General features: G+C 45.2%; 1 protein-coding gene across 2 annotated transcripts in view; it reads right to left on the bottom strand.

Annotated features, from left to right (window-relative positions):
- Positions 1 to 5079: 5079 nt before the first annotated feature.
- LOC144946122 (dual specificity protein phosphatase 6-like) overlaps positions 5080 to 24731 on the bottom strand; it is a 33361-nt gene continuing 13709 nt past the window's right edge. For both annotated transcript variants that reach the window (XM_078874880.1, XM_078874881.1), the window contains 2 exons: positions 21985 to 22359; positions 5080 to 11202 (listed from right to left, as the gene is read on the bottom strand). In XM_078874880.1, coding sequence (XP_078731006.1) covers positions 10787 to 11202; positions 21985 to 22359 — 791 coding nt within the window. In that variant the 3' untranslated portion in view covers positions 5080 to 10786. The remainder of the gene's footprint in view (positions 11203 to 21984; positions 22360 to 24731) is intronic.

Here is a 24731-nt window from a genome sequence, read left to right as displayed (position 1 = left end):
TCGGACCCCCCCCCCCACGGCTCCCTCCCTCCCTCCCAAGTCTCCTTTTCCTTTTTCGGATGCGGAGGAGGCTTGTTTCCGAGTGTGAGCTTTTTCTCACGCTCTGAGGAAGTGAGAGGGGTTAGGTCCGCGCGCCACGATTTTCCAAGTCTCCTGCCCGCCCCACACCCTGCGCTGTGTACTGCCACAGTACGGTCACTGTCCCTCCCTCCACTGTTGACGATCGTCCCACTTTTGTTGGGGTTTTTTTCCTTGTTAAAAAAAGAATGCGTCTCTTTTTAAATCCTTTATATTAAGTTCACTTGCTTGCTTGCGCGCGCTTACGGCCGTGCAAATCTTTCGGTCGTGTTTTAACCCACTTCCCGTGATCCAATCGAGCTGACATTTTGCACACAGACTCGTTGCGCGTGACAATTTATTTTCGTGGAAAAAAAAATTGCATAACTTTACAGATTTTAGGAATTTTTAAAAAATATTTAATTACCAATTGCTTAATGGTGGCAGGCAATCATCTGACCCAGAGGTGGCAGCCATCTCAAGCCAGGGGACTAGAGGACTCTAGCCGCCACACATATAAAGGATTTATAGTGAAAAACTTTGTATTTACGGGTTAAGTTTTTCCCCCACCATTGCATCCCACAATTGTGCTTTTCGGCGCCGTCACCTCGCGAGACGAAGGGCCCATTACGGCATTCGGATGTCTCGGCGGAGCGGCGCTACTCTCCGTGCGAGGAGAGAGTGGCCTGCGGAAGTGGGCTTCACAGAGCTACCGCTCAGAATCGCCTTCGCGCGGCCTCTGAGCCACACATTAGGGAGAACAGCGATCTCACTCACTCGCCTATCCAGAGAGAGTAATGTTCATCGCATGACAGCCAGATATATGTGATTTCTCAAAGCTGAAATGTATCCAAATAAGTAAAACAAAAAAATTGCATTATAATGGTTTGATGTGCATTCCAATTAGTACGGGGAGTGGTGGGCGCAATGGTTAGTACACTGTGTAATGAACCTGGGAACCTGAGTGTGATTCCCAGCCACTGCATATATCATTGGCGCGTGACATCTCAACTGGTCCCGGGCCCTCTCTTCACCAACCCACACACTGACCCGCTCGGTGAAGTATGGTCATACCCCCACTTCTCCCCTTTCCCCAGCATGGGGATGCCTTGACGCAGCAGTGGATCGACCAAGGGCTGTTAGTTAATTCAGTACTAATTTACAGAGGGAATTATAATCATTGTTAGTGTATTTGTTTCAGACGTTTGTCGGTACGTATGTTGAGGAATCGCTGTGAATTAATTTGACTTGGTATTAGACCGCACTACCGAGGAATGGGTTTCAAATCCCAGCCGGGGAGTTGTCTTAGCTCTACGTCTCTCTGGGATCAAACACTCGTGCTGTTTGCGCGCGCCTAAGAAGGCTGGCACGGCACACGAGGGGGTGGCGTTGATATCATCACGCCCGGACAGCAGGTAGATACGCAAAGACAAATATACCCCTATAGCCTTCACCATACTGTTAGGACAAGTGCTGTTAGCGAGCACCTATGAAGGCCGGCCCGGCACACTAGAGGGTGGGTGAGCAGCACCACGCCCAAACACAGACACACACACACTCTCTTTAGAGTCAGTGGTGAATTATCAAATTTCTCATTTGCAAGGTGTTACCAATGCAACAATGGCTGGCACCTTCACCCTTACCTGCAAACACCTGCGCATGCCTGTGATGGGCAACGTTTTTATTCTGTAATGCGCTCGTGGCGTTTACTAGCTCTGGACAAGGATTCATTGTCTAATTGTAACCTGCAAGTTGGCTTGACTTGTTATCTAATCGCTTGAGCGTAACACTCCGTGGGGTGCAAGTTGCATGGCTCACTGATGATAGGGTTGGTGTATTTATCCTAAATATATACTGGGTATATATATTGTAAGTAGGGATTGACCAGTGGTTGTCCTATGTATAGACTCGACCCTGTCATGGTAATGTGGAATGCTCACCACTGGCTCACGGCTGCCAACGGAGGATGAGCACCGCCTCATTGCTAATTTGGTTGAGAAAATCACGTTTTACCCTTTGATGAGGACGAGACTCAAAGCAAGCTCAGACATTTCAGTTTACCCTGCTCTATGCGTAAAAGGTGATCAACCTCTAGAATGTTGTTTTTTAAAGGTTCAGATGAAAACAAAGTGTTGTTGTTTTTGTTGTTGTTGTTGTGTGTATTGTTCTCGTTATAAACGTCGACTCGACTATAATCGTCAAGTCAATCTGTTCGTGTTATTCCACTCGTCGATAATCTATGAGGATTGCAAGGCCCCTTTAACTGCGGGTGACCTTTGCCAATAAGCGACGGCAAAAACGGAACACTACGTTGAAGGGGAACGTGCCAAATGTGAGATGTCTAGCCCTTCCAGAACATCGTTGTCATTAAAATCAGTCACTCAAGTCAGTCGACATCACCAGGCCGATGTGCACGTCGTCTCCTTCATGAACGGAACATTAAAGACACGAGCCACAGCGGTGCGAGTGTGGCCATGCAGCCAAAGCGATGGACCGTACAGCAAAGCAACCGTCAGTCTGCGCTCTTTCAACGAAGGAAGGGCAACAAAAACTACGCGAACTCTCAACTCGTGGCTGGCAGACCTCGACATTAGCATTCAACTCCTGAACATATTGACATACGCAGGAAATATAATGGGGGGGGGGAGGGGGGGGGAAACAAATCAACCACGATTTTTTCTTGCACGAATTAAACGTGCGAAAATTCACCGGCGATTGTAAGCTTCAACAGAAGAATCGTGACTGAGCTTGGTAGACAAGTTCACCTTGATGGAGGAGATACTCCGACCCTGCTTGAATATTCAATGAGGGTTTTTTTTCTGTTCGTTCCAATCAATATCTGTTATATTTAGAAGCAGCTGAGAGAGCTCCTTGGGCTAGAATGTCAAATTCTCAAGGGAGTACGTGCGACAAGCATTTAATGGAGGGTTTTTGTTTTGCTTTAACATCACAGGAACATCGCGTACGCAGCAAATACTCGGCGGAAGCATCAGTGCATCCTCCGGTAATGATACGAGACGAGACAATAAGCCTGCAAAGAGTTGAAGAATTGTCTCACGTGGAGAGGCGATAACTTGATGCGGGTCAAAGTTGAGCGTCTTTCTTCGACTCCTTGTTTTTGTACCAAAGTTATTTTTGAAGAAGACAATTATTGTCTTGAGCGGCGGCCACCGAATGACCGTGCTTGGGCTTTCTCCGACCAATTCATTGCAATTGTGTTATCGGGTGTCCGGTCACGAGGTTGAGGAATCCATTCGGAAATCTCGGCGAGTCGCGTGCGCCAAAGAACGGCTGCCGCAGAGAGATTCCATCGTTTGTTTTTGGTTTGTTTAACAGCGTGTAGCACTCGCGCGAGACCGGGATGAGTCTCAGTTGCGTCACCAAAAGTGACAGAAGCTAAAGCAAATGAAGACAAAAATTGAAGGTAAATAGAAAAATCAAATCAAAACTACCACAAGAGAAATCGGTAATGGGTGGCACTTCTCCCCGTACGGCCTAAAATTACATGGGGTTGTCCAATGAGACTCAAAGCAATATTTTTTTGTGAATTACCACTTTTAAAAAAATCTAAGCAATTTTTTGCGCGTGAAGTTCAACTAAAACCTAAACTAAACAATGTTAATTTTTTTTATTTAAAGCTTTCGTGACTGCAGGGATTCATATTCTTGGTTCTTTCGGTAAAGTCACGTAGAAGGGAAATAATAAAATAAGAAAAATAGAAAACAATAAAAATTCTCACGACGTTTCGACTGCAACACAAATTTTCTTGCTGTGGATTTCACACCTGATGATGATTGCTTGTGTTGCAGTCAAAACGTCGTGAGAATTTTTATTTAATATTTTTTTTATTTGATTATTTCCCTTCTACGTGACTTTACCGAAAGAACCAAGAATATAATGTTTATTTTACCAGGTAAGAACCACTGAGATATACAGCTCTTTTTCAGAAGTGATCTGGCCACAAACCATGGCTCAACGGAGTGGTGTCTGTGACAATTTATAGCAGCCAAATACTATAAATGCAAGTTTACAAATGTGGAGGGAAAAACCAGAGGATCCGGAGATAAATCCACGCAATCGTGGTGAAACATGCAAACTCCAAATATACAGGCCTCAGGGTTGCAATCGAACCCACAAACTCCTGTATACAATGCGAGGTAGTTAACATCTCGCACCGTGGCACCCATGGTGACAGAGTCCAAACGATAAACCTGCTACACCTGAGGCCCCATGGGTTGGTGCCTGGATTTGAACCCAGGGTCTCAACGGTACCAGCTAAGGGGCCTCCCGAGTCACACGGTCACCTCCAGCGCGTGCTGCATAACGATGCAATACCAGCAAACGAGCCCAACGCAGCGTCAAGGAAGTCGCCTGTGGCATTCTGGAACTCGACAAGTCAAAGTGGAAGGGCAGGAATGTTCTTCGGAGTAAAACACATTCCTGCGGAGGGAGCTGGTAGGAACGTTGGGTTGCTCGGTCAATGGGCAGGGTCAACGGTGGCGTGGTGTATTCCGCAAATATGGCCGACTGTGAGGGCGGGCACAAGCCGGCGTGAGTAGGTGAAACGTTTAAGGGCACCACGGGGTGACCAGCCCCTCCCCTCCCCACCCAGCCCCACCCCTCCAACCCCCCACCCGCCCCACCAGCCCCTCCCCACCATCCCCTCTCCACCCAGACCCACCCCTCCCATTTTCGGATGCATGAAGGACGGACAGAATAATCCCCTGTGGGCTGGTGTAACCAGGAGGTCCCTACCAGTATGAAGGGCATCGTTCTTGTAATGTGCATTGGACAACCCCTGCTCATTTTCCGCAAGATGGCATGCATTTGAGCAATCCCGATGGAATAACGGGATAATTTAAACCTGGAATAAATTTGAACTCATAACCTCTATGGATGTGATACACAGGTGTTCTTAACCACAGCACCACCCAAGCAGTGCTTATAACAGCGGCAGTGTACGCATGAACCGACGCAAACACGATTTCATCAAAGGGCAGCAAAAGGAACTGTAATGGCATCGAAGGCATTTTTATTCTCATTTTCAGGACAAAATATCATAACAAATTCCATGGCGCTCAAAAAGCACTGCATCGTGATACAGAAAAAGGACTCCAACACTTTTTCGCAACGGATTCCAGAGATTACGCTGCCTCCAAGTTTTCCAGAAGAGATTTACAAAAAATATATATATACGTATATGTTGACCTGAAGCAGGCTGCTCAGTTGTACGAAGAAGTTGTGTTTGAAAGCACCAATACTATTTACCAATAAGAGCCATTTGCAGCAGCGTGGATTTACTGCAATGCACGCACTCAAACACTTGCGTTAGGGACATTCTGTTGACGAGCAATATTAACTTTGTACAGCGCCAAAAAGTGTGTTGCCAATTTCCTGCGCACAGGCAGTTTACTGCGTGACTGGAAATTTGTTTTTTTAAACAAAAAATACTCTCAAGTGCTACATTTCACAAGATCGCATGAACAACATTGTCTCGCTTTGAAAAACGTTGCGGCTCCGGAAAAAAAAAGTGTTTAAAAGGAAGCTTTTACCATCAAAAGGAATTATAAATCCATTGGCATCCACACTTTACTTCAGAGCGTGGCACAAGTTTTGGTACTTGATAATGAACATTTTAAATATAAACAATGATGGCGTTAGACTAGGTGACTTTCCGCTCACCGTGTTGCAATTTCCGATTGTTTCAAAGTACGAATGGCTGGCGTCTCTTAAGTTAATATTCAAGGTTTAACATTTGCCTACGCATCTCTTTATGCCACACAATGATCGGGACGATTAGAAATATATGGAAGTTCTCAGGTTATTTAGCTTAAATAAAAAATAATCATCATGTCTTAGGTGGAATTACGTAGGGTAACAGCAAAAAAACGTCAACCCACAACCATCAAACTCGCCAAAGACAACAACAACAATGCACTGGGGAGCAATAGCAAAAGTACCATTCCCCAAAAAGTGAGGGCTTCCACAGATTTCTAACGGCCATGCCTCCTCATCTCCCACCCCCCAAAAGGACTTAACGCTCACCAGCATTACATCATATCAGATATAGCAACCGGCATGCACTGTAACGTTTCCGCGTCGCTGACGTTATCGGACCGCGTCCGAGTTTCGGCGGCGGACGACGAACCGAGGCCACCTTTGACCCGCCGAAAGATTTCGCAATTTGGCCACAGCAGGCGTGGGTGGTCAACAGGAGGGAGGTTGGGCGCAAAACTGTGCAACGGGGGACAGAACTGGGACCCGCCTCTACGAGCCGCCTCCAGCTGCGCGCAAAACAAAAACCGCGTCGGCCTTTTAGACAATTTCGTCGAGCGTCGTGCTGCCCATGTGGTCCGTACTTTTTGTTTTCGCCCCCATCGCTATTGCTGAAAGTTGCGCGTCCATGTAACAATCACCGAATGTTTTGGTTTTGGGGGGGGGGGGAAGGGGGCATGGACTTTTACGGTCACGTTATCGTTCACGCACGACAATTCGTGTTGCGATCACATCATGAGCATGCATGCAAGTACTTGCTTTAAAATACGTCTTTTTTTGTAAGTGCTACACTTCGTATACTTTTTTCAATTACAATCCAATCACATTTTTATTAGGTTAACCGTGACACTGTAAAACTTAAAGAGTGTTGGTCAAATGGTGCCATGTTTTAATTTGTAAAACCATTAACAAACCAAATGGTCTCTAATGGCACTCACAAACACGTCGATTTAACCGCCATAAACACAATTTTTCAGCACGCACAGCCGTCAAAGCACCGACACAATGCTAATAATCACGTAACAACCGCCGTTAATTCTCGCAAGACTTGGCAGGGGCCAACAATGACGAGGATTAAGATCGGTGAAAGATTGGGGAGAAAAAAAAGCGGTTTTGTTTGAAACGTCACCACGATTCGCCCTCGATGCACCGTGGTGAAATGCTGCGATAAATTTGCAGCGCACACTTCTGAAAGTCCAACCATTTAATAAAAATACACACCTCGGCCAAGTACTTAATCCTCTTAATGCTCATCGTGAATGGACTAAACGGGGTCAACGTCTTAACACCTGCATGTTCCGTTTAAAACAAAAACAGTTGTGCGTAAAATATATATTTGGAAAGAACAAAAATTCCCCAATATGCAATAATTTTCAACGTTGTTTTAATTTTTATCCCACTCGAGAGAATGCTTATCCTCTGGCGCGCAAGCTGCTCTTAATATGATAATTTCCACCTTGCACTCTTTCACGTTAAGAGCTCACATCACACCAAGTGCTGCAGTCCGCGCTTTAAACATCAACTTTATATTTAGTTGCGTCATTGCGAGGTTGTTACGCCATTGTTGAGCCTAAAGGTCACCGCTTAAAATCTGCAATTAAAGTGATTGGTTGAGAGTGATAAAGGCAAGTCATGTTTTAAAGCCAATTGTCTTTAGAATTACACACTTGTAGAAAATCGCTTCACTTTGGAAAAAGTTGTACGTATCAAGGTCACCAAATAGCACGTTTCACATCCTTGAAAACAGTAACTAAACCCAGGCAGGTGACCAACCCAATGCCAAACCTCGACTCTGGTATCACATTAACAGGATGCACTGGGCTGGACCAAGAGGAAAAACGACAGGAAGGAAAGTGAAATTCAAGAGCAACTAAACCACGACCAAATAAGCCACTTGGAGGAGGGTTTTTTTGTTTTATCCAACAAAGAGTAACCTGCGGTGGCGGGAGTCATCGAGACGAGAGCGGGGCGCGATCTGGGCACCGTGCTGTTGGTGACCGAAGAAGCAGGCACACACACCACGTGTCCCCTCGGCCTCAGAGGGACGTTGCCGATCGAGTCCGGCGTGCGACGAATAAGAGGAGCCGTTTGCAGGGGGGGGGGCATGGGGTGTGGTGGCACAAGCCCACCTGCCTCGCTGGGACCCAGATGAAGGGCATAACAGCGCTGCCTCTAAACAGGTTGGAGAGGTCACGGGCAGATGGGCGCGTGCCGGCACCGATTTACACCGGCTGGGCAGCCAATCGGAGAGTCCCGCTTCCCGTCTCTCGCCCAGGGTTGTTTATTTCTCGCCGTACGGATACGTGGGGCCAAGCCGTTATTTTGACTTGCGGCTATTTCATAAAAATGTACGTCGGTCCGTTTAGCGCGGAGCGGCAGGGGGAACCTGCAGAGGGGGCACATGCAAACTACAGAGCTGGGTTCCTTTTATTCTCTTAAGAGCAAACAATCATATTTATTACGAGTACCTTCGTGTTCCACCGAAATACCATTTTATATATAATGTATAAATATATACAAACATGGCCTTTCAGTTTCCTTAAAAAGCATCAATTATCCCTACACCGCGCATTCAAAAAAAGTCGAGAAGAAAAAAATATACATTATCACCTCCGCCTGCGGAAGATTACGGAAAGAAAATACAAAATGGTTTTTTTTTCTGTACGATTGTCTTGCCAGTATATCAACACTTTTTAATTGGAATGTGCCAAGTTGGACAGCCAGTCACAAGGGCCAAGACAGCAGCAGCCACCACTGCCCAAAATAAAAGAAACCCACGCACTCCCGAGAGGCTGCGTTCGCGGCAAGAGATAACCTGGCCACGTACGTCAGTGTCTATGACACGCGGATTAGAACTTCAATGGCTAGCAGAGCACGAAGTTGCTGATGTATTTCTTTCATACATCTCGGCTACGCACTGCCATTACGACGTCAAGATAATCGCGGCATAGAAGAGCAACAACAACAAAAAAAGTTGGCAAATTCTTTTTGGCTGAAAAATTCATAGGAAGTATTTTTTTTTCTACATTTCACTAGTTTTTTTTTTCCCATTGCAATAATCTGTGGGTTAATTGACGGTAATAATAAAAACTGTAGACGATTAACAAATCTTTAGTTTTAATCGTTCAAGTGAGCATGGTTTACAAGGCTCACGAAAAAAAAATTTTACGCGTAAGTTTTAGGACGCAACATTTTTTTAGAAATCTGCAGATACGGTACTAAAGATCTTTAACCCGTTTCGGCAGACTGCAGGGAGTAAAACTGCGCCGCATATTTGAGAAGTTAATTGGGCCACTTATTTAAAACAATTATAAACACAACGCAGTGCGTTAAAAATGATTCGTTACAAATTTTTGAAAAAAATTGTAGCCGACGGACTGCATGATCAACCATGATTAAAAATAAATGTTTGCTTTGAACTTTTCCTGAAAGAAAAATAAATACGAACAAATGCAATAGGCTGAAGGGATATTTTGAAGTTCTAGCTACAATCATGCGTACAATTAATATCAAGGCGTCAATGGTCACGTACAGTGTTTTGACAATGATCAACAAAATGCAATTAAAACCTGGAGGCTGGTTAATTTTTCTTTAAAATGTGATGAATAATCACGAAACCACAACACACTTTACCTTCGAAGCTTCAACATTTACGATAAGCCAGCTTGGCAAAAAAAACTTTGATTTCAAATGTAATTTCAAAGCATATGGCAACTTGTGTTTAAGCAAATACAAAATTACAGCGAAGGCTTACATTTGCACTACGTTGTATGTATATCTATTTTTAAATCAAGCAGTTGCAAAACACCTGCCCACCCCATTATTAATGCTCCACTTGCAAAACTTTTTTTACATAAAAAATATACATTCAGAACATTGTCAAATGAACATGAACCGATTTATAATGCTCAATAGTGTTCAATTAATCATCTTCAAAATTTGGGCCACAACATTCAAAAAGAATAGAAAACATCCCCTAGCGTTCTCTGCAGCAATTGTAAATGCTCGTTCACTAAATATGTATTTTGATCAGCCGCACAGCGCATTGTGAACTAGGCGACAACAGAGGTGGGAGTCGGTGGGTGGCATCTTGCACACGAAGGAAGCGCAAACGGGAATACGATGAACTGAAAAATGCTTCGTTGTTGCCACGTACGTACATATGTTGAATTTCTTTCGCACCGTACGTAGCCAACCGTGCTAATCGGGTGGTGCCATGTGAAGACGAAAGGACCCAAAGTCTTCAAACGTCCTCCACGTTCCTCCCATGGAAACTTAACTCTTCCACCAAAACGCAGCTCATAAAATGCATGTGTTTCACATATACGTTTTGTGTTAAAAGTACATTTTTTACACGTATATCTGGTCTCTTTTATTTACACGTGTCTTGAATTTCACAAGTCGTTAGCGGTCAAGAAAAAGTAGCAAAACGTGATAGCACGTTACAGAGACATTTTAAGCAAAATGTTGCTTCTTTCGTCACAGGTAAAAACATTTTTACGAGGCCACCATAAATGGTAGAGCCCACACAAATGACTTCATGGTTACCCCATGACCTGTTGAAGACTGGTAACAACAGTACCAATCTCCCACCTCCAGGATTCCCCCACGACAGGAAGCCACGCCAAGCCATCTACGAGGAGCTAACCAATCGCCGTTAAACAAAACGCACTTTCTAATTCATTTACCATTTCATCCCATTGCCTTCGTAATTGTATTTTTCTTTACATTCGCCATCACAACTTCCTCTTCCATTTTCCACCCCGAACCTCACATGACCAAAGCGGCTTCATCGCCGTTGGGCCAAGCGACGCACGCACCCCCCCACCACCACACTCTCGAAACCGCCTCGTCAATCCCCGTCGGCGGCCGCGAGGCCACGGCAAAGGACGCAGCAGGAGGAGGCAGAAAGAAAGACACAAACCGCCGCGGGCAGCCAGCGGTCGAGCTTGCTTCAGGCGGAGCCAAGCGAGTCGAGCTTGAACACGTTGTGGTTCGTGGGCGTCGTGAAGAACAGCGCGGCCTCCCCGCCGCTGCCTCCGTCTCCCGCCCCGCCCTCTCCGCCGCCCTTCGTCGCGCCCGGGCGGTTGTCGCACGGCGGGCTGCCCCTGCTGCCGACGCTGTTGCCGCTGCTGTTGCCGCTGCTGCTGCCGCTGCTGCTAAGCCCCAGCGTGCGCTCGAAGTCCAGCAGCTGCCCCATGAAGTTGAAGTTGGGCGAGATGTTGGCCTTCTTGTTGCGCACGAGGTCGTAGGCGTCGTTCAGCGAGAGGTTGAGCGTCTGCATGAGGTAGGCGACCGTCACCGTGACGGAGCGGCTGATGCCGGCGAGGCAGTGGACCAAGACGCCGCACTTCTTCTGCCGGGCCTCGTCTGCGCCGTCCGCGCACAACCACGGAGATCGCCGGGGGCGGGCAAAACAGCAGCAAGGAGACATTGGGGGCAAGGGGGCACACGGTGGGGGTTTGGGAGAAAGACGGTCGAGAGTTAGAATACGTTAGCGGCGAACGCAGTCGAAAAGCAAGCGTGAAGCCGTGCCGGGCGTTTTATTTTCGAAAGCCGCGTTTGGATATCGATATTTTGGCAAAAGAGGGACATTTATTTTTACATTGTGGTAACTTATTTGAGCAAATCGTGTCGACGACGATGTTGAACAGAGTTTGCGAACCTCGGGCAACCAATGTAGAAAATGACCACCATGTGAGCATTGAGATGAGTTTGTGTGAAACAAGCAAGACGAGTCGTGGTTCATAGCATTTTAAACTCAAAGATGTTGGAAAATTAGTCCGCAAATGCATCCATAAGTTTGTATACTTGCTCAGCATTGATGCAGCAGGGACAATGAGATGAAGAATTCAAAGCTGGAGTGGCTTGCACTGCGGGACGTAGGCACGAAATGGAGAAACCCATCTCTGTGAATGCTTGTTCGTCCAAACCAATCAAGCGGCCCGAGGTCAGATAACAACACCTCAAGCAGCCAAATAGTAAGAAGCCAATCTGTTGGAGGTACGGGGTGGGGTGGTGGATCAAGTGCCAGTAGCTGAGATGCCAGTAGGTGCTAGTACAGAAATGAGGATGTTGACCAATCTATGTTGATATTCCCATGTTACAACCTCCCACGTGTTTTTCTATGACGTGTAAACAGTGGTAAGTTGTTTAGAAAAAATACAAACAGCTTATTCAATATTTGAGAATATCATTTTTTTTAAAACGTGTTACAGACAGACGGAGACGAACACTTGCGGAATGCTGCCGAAATTAATTATTGCGACCGGAAATCAAACCTGTCTGCCGACGCTCTCAAAAAAAGATACCGAAAGCCATTTGTTATATAAATGAATGGAGACCCTTTCTGGGACCTCTCTCCAATAACAAGGCGCATATTTATCCGGCACGTGTGCGCACAGCCAGAGGGGTTGAAATTATAAATATATTGAGTGAGCTAGAGGGAGAGAAGAGAGCCCGGGCAGGATGAGGTGACAGATTGGAGCCAGATCCTGAGCCTACATGGCAGAGACGATAAAATAGGCAGCAGGCAGGGAGGGACGGAGGTAGGGAGAGAGTTCGAGGGAGGGAGAGAGGGGTGTGACCGGCAAGAGGGGAAGCCACGTTCTGGTAAAAGATTCCTGGCGTCAGGCTGTGGGGGCTCGATTTACTACCAGGATTTCCCGATGCTTTTGAAAAGCCGGAAAAGCCAGAGTAGGGGAAGGCCGGCACCTGAATGAGGCCAAGTTACAAGCACGTACGCGCAGGCACACGCGCGAGACCGCGTACAGTGCACGAGCACATACGCACAACGCATCACACGCAAGGACGTGGAGCTGTGTGCACGGCCGCATTTGCGCGCTTGCGGACGTACATAAATGCATGTACTTGCTAGCACACACACACACTCGCATTTGTTTGTGTTAGTCTATTGTCTTTCCCCCGCACCTCTGCTTAGCACGCTTGGCTATGTACGGTGCGAAAGAAGTTCAACACGCACACATTTAGCCTTTAACAGACTGTTGGGGCAGGTGCTGTTAGCGGGCACCGATAAAAGGCTGGCACGGCACAAGAGAGAGAGGGGGTAGAATGACCAGCACCATGCCAGGCCTTCCTCTTTCTCCCCCGTGCTGAAGTGTACACACCGCACCAAATTCTCATTTAAAGCCGAGTACCCGCTAAAGTGTGCAAACACAACACCAGATGCTCGTTTGAGGCAGACTTGACCAAGCTGAGGCCCAAAAAGATTTCAGAAATCACTCTCCACTTGTATTTGCACCAGGTACTCATCAGGGAGGACAAATACCAAGTTATATATCAATTGCCATTTATGTTAGCAGTGGTTGGTAATCTAACTCAGCTGACCATTACGACAAAGACCCCTATATAGCCTTTAACAGACTGTTGGGGCAAGTGCGGTTTGCGAGAAGCACCGATGAAAGCCGGAATGGCACTAAAGGGGGTGGGTGGCCAACACCACGCCTGACCACCTTTGTCTCACCAGTGGCGATGTTTTTACACACTGCACCAGGTACTCATTTGAGGCCCATGAACAGTTCAGATAATCGTCACTGGTGTTGGCTGTGAGTGGGAATCAAACTCGGGTCACCAGGTTCGTAGCGCAGCGTGCTAACCACTGCACCACCATTCCCCATACTGCACATTATACTCACTCGTACATACATACATGCGTTCATTGCATGTTATATATGCAGGTCCGTAAAACATTGCTTGGAAAAGAGCTTTAGTTAACCCCACCCAGACGTATTGTTAGACCCATTTACAAGCCCTGTAATTTGTCCATAATCATATCATAAACGCACGGCTGTTCGTGCTTCTTTGCCATGTTGAAATTAGCAACAAAATCATACGAGCCCATGTCCATTTTCAATAGCCACCGCTCAATAACAACCTACGTTCAGGATATGACGTACGAGGCCGTACACAGCCAACGTGGGTCTCGTGATGAGGGACTGACAAACGGCACGAACCCAACTTCAGTTACTTAACGTTAATGCACTGCCGTGGCGATTATTATCAAACAGACTGCCAATTTGCGTGAACACAAAACATCCTGTTAATACTGTTCCTTCCTGAACGCAATTGTTACTTGTAAGTTTTGGGACCAACAATCGCCGTCTGGAAGAAGGCGATAATGATGATTTTAGTCACGATATTGAAGATGACAGTCATGATTACCAACATAAAATAATGCCATGTATGTACCCAATAAAGCATAAGTTAAGAGACGTAATTTTAGCAATGACCTAAAATTGGGATTTTGAGCCCATTTCATGAACTACCTTGGGTTCTGTTCAGCGTTAACTGAGCCACATTGGCATCGCGCTGTCTATTGATAAGCCTTCTGGCTGTGGCGTTTATCGCAATGGGAGGCTTTAATCAGAAGCGATTGTCCAATTACACGCATGAATGTAACACGCCCGATGGAATACAAACACACTGCAAAAGGCGCATGCTTCCACGCACACAAATCGGCTAATTTATGAAGCAATTTTGTAAATCTAGCGATCAAAACTAATAATAAAATGCGGCGGCTTTACCTGGATTAAAAATACGTGTTTTTTTTTGTTTACGGTGCCAAGCAAAAAAAAATCCAGAGGAAAAATTCAAGTGGAAAAATAATTCAGCTCATAGCTATCGCAAAAGCGCATGCACGCGCTCGCTTCAAACGCCGCTAAACGAGAGCGTCTTGTCAAGTGGCTCTCTTCTCTGCATGCACGTACACAGCGGCGGTGTTATAGCGACCCCCTTTCTCTCTCTCAAGAGAGAGTTCAATTTTCGTCGCAATTTTATCCTGTGGATCCTGGTGCCCATTAAATTCAAGCCAATTGTTTCGCCAGTTCACCGGGTTACAGAGCTAAAAAAAGAAACGCAATTTGCCCGCCCGGGAACGACCACGGCAAATCGATGCGCACGGAGCACAATTTGGGAAACCCAAAAAAAAAACCCAGAAGAGTGAGGAGGAGAGAATGTATTTTTAGAAACCTATTTGCCGATTTCGATTTGTTCTCGGATGGAGGAGAACGATCGGAGCTATTTTAAACCCACGCTGAGGATTTCTTTATTTTTTTCACATGGATGAGTCTCCCCGATGCTATTTTAAGGCTCGGCAAACCTACGCAGAGAGTGCTGGAGCTGTTCCCTGCAACGGGGGGCTCGCGGTGACTCATCGCATGACACTCGCCATCTCCACCGGCGATTTTGCTCTCTCTCTCCGCTGTTCCCTTCCCCGATTAAATTAAGCTTTCATATTCTAATTGTTGCGCACCATTCTGAGATGCGGTTAATTAACCTTCGCGGGAGATAAGGATGAAAAGGGGTTTGCATTCGTGCGCCAGATTACAAAGCGCTGCAAGTGAAAGGGAACAATGCATAGGCGGAGCACAGGGCCAGGAGAAAACTATACCCGAGACAATAGCAATGTGACGATCCTCATGATACATATGCTCAAGAATCGATCCGACTTTATTAACATAGTTTTCAGCCCTTTATCAATCCACTGCCGGTCGAAAGCCTCCCCCGTTGCTCAAATGAGTCGTTTGACAATGCTTTTTGAACTCTGGCCAGTGTGGGTCAGTGCAGTGGTGGGGGGGGGGGTCACATATAATTTGCCAACGAAACGTTAGCTCTGGCCAGGAATGTAACTCAGGTTGCCAGTTTCATACAGCCAGCGCGCTATACCACTGCTCTGCCCGAATCATATCTGCTTCTACAAATTAAGCCACTATATGTTCTATGAATCCATACATTTATAGGTTCTACAGATGAATACTAAATAGTTTATATGCATTCATTATAGGACTACACATTCATAGCATGACAGATTCTACACATTTCCACCAATATAGATATTAGTCATACCACTGCATTATCGATTATACATGCACCACGAGAGAAAAAAGGAATTGATTCATTTATTTCACAAAATGTGGCCCGAATCATGATAATTCACCGATTTGTATAGGAGTGAATTGTTAAGGCCCTGGACAAAAATTATAAGCTAGAAAGCTACGCCACTGTTCGAGGCATTTTAAAGATTTAACATTTTGTGGCCATTCAAGCTAATTAAATTGTGTGTATTAACCAACATTCTATTATGAACATGCGATTAATAAGGTGTACGAGTAAAATAACACATGTGCTGTATTAACATACATACTATGTATGTGTAACGACTGCAGGTTACACATCGACATGAGTACAGAATACATACATATGAAGGTAAACATTTTAACACAATGGATTTTGAGAGTCATGCAAAATGCCAATGCTTCAGCAATTCAGCTGTAATTAATATAGCATGTATGGCCTGGCCCTGAAAAATAAATGTGGATCGTCTACCCCCCATAGCATCTGCAATGGCAATGCTAGTTTATCCAACTGGAGTACTAGCGTTTTGGTCACTAACAAAGACGAGCGTTTGGTCACTAATAAAGACAAGGCGATTACATTGCAGTGCCTGGAAAATGTCCATTCGTCGTCCATCTGAGAACGCCCGGTGTGTATTCTCAAACACTACAACAATACCCGTAAGCCAACTGCCAAATGCTACGAGAAAATAAACCCCACGGCATACCAACACTGATGCTCATCGCTGTAATGTGTTTTTTTTATTAAGTTGGTAAAAAAAAATAACCTAAGTTTCTGAATTTTTTTTTCCCAAGAGCACACCAATGCAATTGCAGCGCGTGGGTGTGAGAGCTCACACACGTTATGTGCGCATCAAGATTGTATATGCGCGTGTTTTTCCATGTGGGGAGCGGTAGTGTAGCGGTTAGCACGCTGGGCTAGAATCCCAGCGACCCGAGTTTGATTCCCGCTCACGGCGAACACCGGTGATGATTTTCTGAACCGGACCTGGGCCTCCCCTAGGTCGACTCGGCCTCAAATGATTACATGGTGTTATGTGTAAACATCGCCACTAGGGAGACAAAGGCGGCCGGGCATGGTGTTGGCCACCCACCCTCTCGTGTGCTGTGCAGACCTTCATAGGTGCTCGCTAACAGCACTTGCCCCAAGTCTGTTAAGGCTTGATGGGGGGGATCTTTGTCATAGTGTTTCCACGCTCACTTTTTTTTTGGGTCGGTCAAAATGGATGCTATTAAAATACTGGTTTTCACAGTTTGTTTTGATGATGGACCCCACTTAGTGAATGGAGCAAATGATTTAATTACCAATTAAAATTACATGTAATAGGAATACTACGTGTGGCTATGAAACCGTACATTTGCCTGCATTAAACGAAATATTAACAAAGTACTGAGTGTTATTCTAATCAATCAAAATGTTTAATTATTATTTTAATTCTGCTCAAATAGAGAGTTGAGTTAATCTGGCCAGGCAACACTGAAGGAAATTCGTTCGCAATCGGAAGGTTTTAAGTTTAAATCACTGGTTGGAAGTTAACAGTATTCCAGTATAAAGTCAACATTGGTCTTTACATGGAAATTGACCGTGAAATTTTCACCAATGCTTCAGGCATCACACGGAATTCCCACAAATGCCTCGGGTGTCGCCAACGGACGAGAGCGCCGTCCCAATGCTTGTTTAAACAGGGAGATGCTTCGACATTCTAATTTAATTTGCAATTAATGCTCATTATATCCCATTCTCACTCAAGACAGCAGAGGCATTCACCCTGTCTCCGTCAACAAAATGCTAAGGTGGGACAAAGGGGGGTGGGCGCGACGTGATGGGCGATGGAGAGGATAAGAAAACGCTACTTTTGCGAGGTCTGACTAAGGGCGCGTGCCGTCATCTTGGATGATGAATTTCTCCGAATGCAGCGTGCAGATGTGGTGACATCATCGCTGCCCGTGACCTCAGGACCGTGATCTCATTCTGCAGTCTCGAAAATGCCGTTTGTTGACAGTTTGGTCGCCGCACGCAAACAAACACTCCAGCGGAGCCTGATTCCAGCGTTTACGATAAAACCGGTCAATGTTTTTAATCTGCGAAACTGGATAGTCGTACGCAGAGCGAGGCAGTCGTTCGGCTGGATGTCATTCTAAAATGGCCTGATTTTTTTTCCTCAATTCAGTGCAGGACAAATGGTTGACCGAGCTGTCTGGCAGCGAATAAAGAAATCATAGAACAGTATGATCACAAACAGAGCTGTATAGGCTGGGTAAGCGCTGTTAGCCAATATATATTAAGCCTATCATGGCATACAAAGGGGCGGTGTGGGCAATAGCAGTGCAAGGATAAACCTCCCCCTATCCCCAGCAATTTAATCAATTATCGAGACCCAAAGCGACAATATGATTGAATAATTTATTCTTTATTTATCTCGTTCTACGTCTCAGTTATACTGTCTGTTTTCTATTTTTTTTCTGTCTCTTTTGGAAAGTTTTATTTTCTCATTAACCATAAAAGTAACATTATGCAGCCTATAATCGCGTGTTAAACATAGTGCCCTTTGTGATAGGCCTTCCTGATAGCCTTGTGTTCGAAGAATTCGTGACCATACCGCTTCTGAAAAATAAGTTAATACCTTAGTGGGCTTTACCTGCTAAGACGAAACATTATTTCGTTTTATTTGTATATTTTTACGAGATTCGTTTACCTTTGCCGTACTTTGCCACTCCTATAAATTTGTTGTATTGCTTGTTGTTGTAACATTCTTACCCGCCCCAATTGGACATCTTTGAAAACGAACTTTATAGCTCATCAGATTCCTCCAATATTAATATAGATCAGTCCCTCCAGAAAAACGTGATTATGCGATCGCATGATTCCATGCAAAATCAGCCAAAGTCCGCATATTTATGCGGGGGGCGCGTTTTTTCAAATACGCCGCACTTTCGCCGCATAAATTGCAGATTTCCGCGCGCAAAATATGCGAGCTTGCATGATTTCATAATCCCCGCATTTTCGTTGCAAAAAGTCACATATATCTTAGCAGAAAGTTGAAAAATGTTGCGTTTACTTCACACAAGAGCAGCCATTTCCCCTGTTGCCATGGGAACGTTATGAAGTGACGTCACTCATTACGCGACATCATTGAAAAGCTGCAAACCCCGCGATGCCAATGAAACCATGATGAAGCCCGCAAATCTTTCTCATTTGCCAACAAACATAAGCGCAAAAGACCGCGCAAAGCAGTTTCCCAGTGTGTTACATGACAGTGGGGGCAAATTATTTTGCACTCCGTGCAACTGCGTGTTGGACCACAGGCGGAAGTCGACGCTGGACAGTCACTTTGCAACCGACAAACATTCGAGGATGGTTAAAGCAGCAGCGGAATCAGCCAAGATGAAGCAGCTCACCTACACCGAGGCGTCAACTTCCAAAACAGTTGCTAGGGCTGAAAGAATCAAGGTCAGTAGCCTATTAGATTAAAGCTTGTAAAATTATGAAAAGGCTGATAGTTAAATTGAAACAGAGAGAGCTGTGTGTGAATGAGATTTCCAAGTATGTTGTGTGTGGATGTAAGTTAACGTTAGGGTTAGATAGACTAACAGTAGTATAATTTCCCATGCAAGATGATTGATTTTGGCATGAAAGAATTATGTTTTATTTGCAGAAACACTACTGTTCTGTGAAAGGCTTACTGTAAATGATTCAGTTTTATACAGCAGTTTTCTGTAGATTACACTGGACTTAGTGTGTGTGTGTAATACAGCCCAATGATACAAAAGTATTTTTCTGTTTGTATATTTGTGAAACCTGGGTTGCCACCTGCACTGCCATCAACATCCCACTGTCTAAGACTGACCACCCTGCACTGAGGAAATTTCTGAATGAGAAAGGCATCAATGGCGGCGCCATTCCAGGGTTTCACCAGCTTCAAGATATGTACTTGGGAGCAGTATATGAGAAGGAAAAAGAGGAGCTGAAGACACTTCTTGCCAGAAAACCTCTTGCTGTGATATTTGATGAGACTCCAGATGTCGAGGGGAGATGTGTCCTGAATATCCTCCTTGCACCACTTGAGAAGGATCATTCTGGGAGGATCTTGGCCTACCTTGCAGATACTGTTTTCCTTGAGCAATGCAATCATTCCACTGTATCCATGTCTGTCGTAAGGTGCCTTCAAGAATACAGCATTAACAACGAGGATGTGATTGTGTTCGACACTGATAATGCAGCCTACATGAAGAAGGCATTCACAGCAGCTCTGCAGTCGTTGTTCCCCAACTCGATACACATCACATGCATGGCACACATAATGAATCTCATTGGCAATGCCTTCCGCAAACCTTTTGTTCAGTTGAACAGCTTCATGCTAAGTTTCTCCCAGATGTTCTTCAATGCTGGATCACGCAAGAGAAGATACCTCTGCTTCTTGTCAAATAAGCTGCCTAGAAAAAAGGCGGTCATGCCTCCAAACCCCTGTGCAACACGCTGGAACTCCTGGTTCTCTGCAGTGCAGTACCACGCACAGCACTTTGGACTGTACAAGGAGTTCATAGAGATGGAAATCGAGGTAAAAACTTCCTTCACATAATTCCTCAATACAATTAACACTTCCTTTTCTTCATCAGTTAACCCCCTTTGCACATACAAACATGAATAGTTTAGTAAGATCAAAGTAAAAAAATTAATTGCATTGAACATATTGTATGTTTGACCTAATTCCTTTCTTTCTATTTGTGTTTTTATAGGTGTGTAGCAGAAGTGCTCCACAGTCTGCGGAGAGACTCCACGAGATGCTTCAAGACCAAGACCTAGCTCAGTCCCTGAATGTCCAGATCAACATCATGGATGACAAGTGCAAACGCTTCCTAAGTCTTCTCGATATCTTCCAGAGCAGACGTCCTGTGACCACAAAGATCTTCACTTATCTGGAGGATCTGCAGGTGGTCTTTGCTGCCAACAAAGAGCTGCAGTATGAGGCGTGTGCCGAATACTTTGAAGGGTTTAACTTACCTTACACCACAAAGACACAGATCCTCTGCACAGTTGGTCAGGCATATGAAAACGCTGAAGAAAAGCTCACCAAGTACATGTCACATGGGCAGCCGGCCATTGAGTTTCTCCAGGAGGTTAGGGTGTTTGACCCTCGCCACATTGCATTCCTAGATGACTCCGTAGCAAGCTACAAGGCCATTCCAGGTTTCACTGAAGTGCAGGGTGATGAATTTGATTCTTACTTCAAGACTCTTGGTCCAGCAGCACTCAGAGCTGCACCATTCGGCGTGGTGGATTTGGATGTGTTTTGGGATGGCCTACAGGAGAGACTTCCTGTGCCGAGTTCCTTGGCCAAGCGGTACAAAGATGCTGTCTCAAACTCAGCTGATGCTGAACGCAGCAACAGCATCTACAAACTAGTGTTGTCTAACCAAAGAAGATCAACTACCAACCAAAACCTCAAAGCCTTGGTCTTCCTTTACCATAACCAACGAGTCCGCAGTGGAGCATTTGAGAGGGAGGAGATGGTGGAGGGGGAGGAGATGGACACTGAGGGAGAGGGGATGGAGGATGAGGATGGTGAATGATTGGCCAGTGTTAGAGGCTACGTAGTTAGTTTTATTCAGGAGTTTAGGCAACTTTACAGTTGTAAGATTGCACTTTTTTGTTAGTAGTATGTAAATTTACATTACTGTAAGACTGTACTGTTACTGTATTGCTTACGTTACTGTGCACTGAAAACACTTATTTTAACAGAAGATGTTTGTTTTGTATAGCTACCTCTGTAAAACAGGAAGCACACATTTTATTTTTTAATATTTTATTTATTCATTTTTACAGAAGTTGTAGCATATTCATTTTGTAAAGCTACAGAACTTGTTCGACTCAATGTTTTGTAAGTTTGAGCCATCTGTTTGTTAAGGTCTGAAATAAAACAAGATGAGAACTTAAATATTCCCAGCACTTTCTGTGATGTAGTATGCTTGCTTATCATAGGAAGTAATAAGAAATGACTCTTTACATTAAAGTAGTAGCCTAGTGAATAGGGTGTTGGGGGAATCACTTTTTTTTCTCTTTTTCATCAAACCGCAGTTTTTGCAAGTTCCCGCAATTTTTGCAAGTTCCCGCAATTTAATCGCATAAAATTGCATAAATATCCCGCATATTCCATCGCATTTTTTTAAGAAAACGTGCCGCATAATCAACGATTTTTGCCCGCAACAATCACCAAAAAACTCCGCGTTTTTATGGAGGGACTGATAGATAAAATTCGGTCAGATCGTCGCAGCGACTCACCGATGAACGCGATCGCCTCGGGGAAGAACTGCGACAGGTTCTGGCTCCAGTGGTCGGGCACGGGGATCTGCTTGTAGACGAAGTCCCTGCGTGACTCGAAGGCGTTGGGCACGTTCGGCGTCACGTTGAGGATGTAGCGGATGCCGTGCTCGGCCAGAGCGGCCAGGTTCGTAGAGTCGCGTGCGCAGCCCAGGTAGAGGTAGGGCAGGATCTCCACAGGGAAGGAGGGTGAACCCCCTGATGGGCACCCCCCAGGCCCGTCTCCACTCTGATGCTGCTGATGATGATGATGATGCTGATGGTGGTGGTGGTGCTGGTGTCCAAGGTCCGAATCCCCTGGGCTTCCTTCGGAGGAGTCGCCAGCCATAACGCTCCCTTGGAGAAGGTAAGGGACGGATGACACTGGGTTAATCAAATGTTGGTTGGTCAACCAGGGTTGATGGATCATGTGTGTGTGTGTAAGACACCCTGTGGAAATAGGGATTTATTCGGTAAACAAGTAATCAGTTAAAATGAATCCCAGTCAGCCGCATGAGATGTGTAAATGTGTTGGTGCTAGCAGATATACGTGAGATATTTACTCAAACGCAAAAAAGATCACATTACGTAAGCTGTTTGTCATCGTCCGAGACAAATTATGTACCATGATCACAGATAATTTCTTGATCTTCCGATACAATTTTTCAAAAGAATTTCTCCAGCTATGACAATTTGTGCAATTAATTTGCCCAAGGCAGACTGCGAGAAATATATTTGAATCAATTTGGCAGGTATCCAAAGAATGAATCACCGAACCCCCTCTGAAATGTACAACGGTGCACTCTTGTGATTTGTGCGAGAAAAAAAACCCTTGAAGGGGTTTACAATGTCGAATGCTCCACTTTCATCTTCCGTTAACATTTCACACGCAAATTTAGCAGGTGAATGGCAACACTGATTTGTGACGTCGCATTGAGTGCACTATCAGAGAGTAAGTAGCTTGAAGGCCGAATCGCTTGCCTTAACAAAAAAATTACGATGTTTAATAGGCGTGCAGCAATTCACCATGCTTTTCCGTGAAATTCTATTGGTTGTTATGTTTTGAGATCATGATTACACTCAAAAAGAGATTTAGTTTTTAGTATTTCTCGGACCGTCTCATTTGTACGGTCTGCCTCATCCACACTATTTCTCACTTGTACCGCGCTATCTGTACTATATTTGGCTGCTGGCGACGCAGTGCTTAAAGCGCACTATGCCATGGACCTGGGAACTCGAGTTCAGCTCCCGGTCACGGCTGACATCAAGTGGCGAGTGACATCCAAACCGGTCCTGGCCACCTCCCTTCACCAACCCGCACCGATCGGCGTGATTAAGTATGATCAAACAACCCCTGACGATGACAGAAAGATATCAGGAGTCCTTCATTTAGCCGTAGACTGATAAAGGACCATGACATTACATTCGTTTGCTTTTTCACACTATTGTCTACATTTCGCTAAAACACATCATGAACTTTGCAGGAAGAAAAAATTATAATTACAGATGTGCTTCAACAAACAGCACGTGCGTTGGGATCATTCATATTATTTTGTGGCAAAAAAATTATACGCGACAAGCCACTTTGTTACGTCATAATTTGTGGCTAGGTAAAATCTCAAGTGGGCTTTAGCTGGTAAGCTCAACATTTTTTTAGTTTTTAAAAGTGATTTGTTTACTTTTCCTATAATTTGTACTCCGATCGTGTTTTTGTATCGTTTGTTGTTGTAATGTTCTGACCCGCCCCTACTGGACATCTGTAAAAACAACCTTTATAGCTCATCGGATTCCTCCAGTATAAATACATATTCTCATATAACGCATTCGAATATGAATCAATAATGTGGCCAATACGGCATTTAAACAGCTGCTCCTTCGCACAAATTGCACAGCATCCGAGCTACAAGTCGCAAAGGGTTTACTCGCAGTATAAGCACAGCTCCATGCGAATTTTGTTTTTACCCCGCAAACCACGTGTCCGACTTTTGGGACTCTCCGGATGAACCTGGCGTCACGTCGCTGCCGCTAATACGTCGTGAGTTGCACCATTGTTTTGTGCCCCCCCCCCGCCCAGGCCTAATGTGGTTCAAAAGCAGGGGGCAGATCTGCAAATGAGGTGCTTAAGGACCAAACTGAACAGTCCTCCCCCTGTTCTTTCGTTTCCCCCCCCCTACTCCGCCCACGATATTTATTACTTTGGAGCCAGCAACGAGAGAACGGGTGAGAATGGACTGTGCCTAAATCGAACAGATTTCCACTCTCCGTCACTATTTTGAATAAGCTGCAGATGAAAGTGAATGTGTTTCTCTGACTCGTGGGGTTCACGGCTGCAGGCTTTGCACGAAACCGCGCATTTTACATTTTTTACTCGCCCGGATCGCCGTGATGTGTTTTGACACCAAAATGACAATTGCACATACACACACACTGTAGACAAACGTACTTACTTTAAATACGCACCGCATGGCACATTCTTCATAAACACTTCAAACGTGCTGTGTATACAACACTGTAAATGATCAATCAAATATTGGATGATGGTCTCATGCCACGTCGGACGTGGGCGTTGTTTGAACATATTTCACCGTGCTGGTCAGTTCAGGTTGATGAATGTGGATGCAGGGGGGGGCGATGTCGGGTCTGGTTTAGATATCACAGATGTTAGCCCGAGCATGGACTCAAACTCAGATCGCCAGGTTCATAACGAAGTGTACCAACCACAACGCCAC

Source organism: Lampetra fluviatilis, chromosome 40 (assembly GCF_964198595.1).
Source record: "Lampetra fluviatilis chromosome 40, kcLamFluv1.1, whole genome shotgun sequence".
NCBI lineage: Eukaryota > Metazoa > Chordata > Hyperoartia > Petromyzontiformes > Petromyzontidae > Lampetra > Lampetra fluviatilis.
This window is presented reverse-complemented; position numbering and strand designations above follow the sequence as displayed.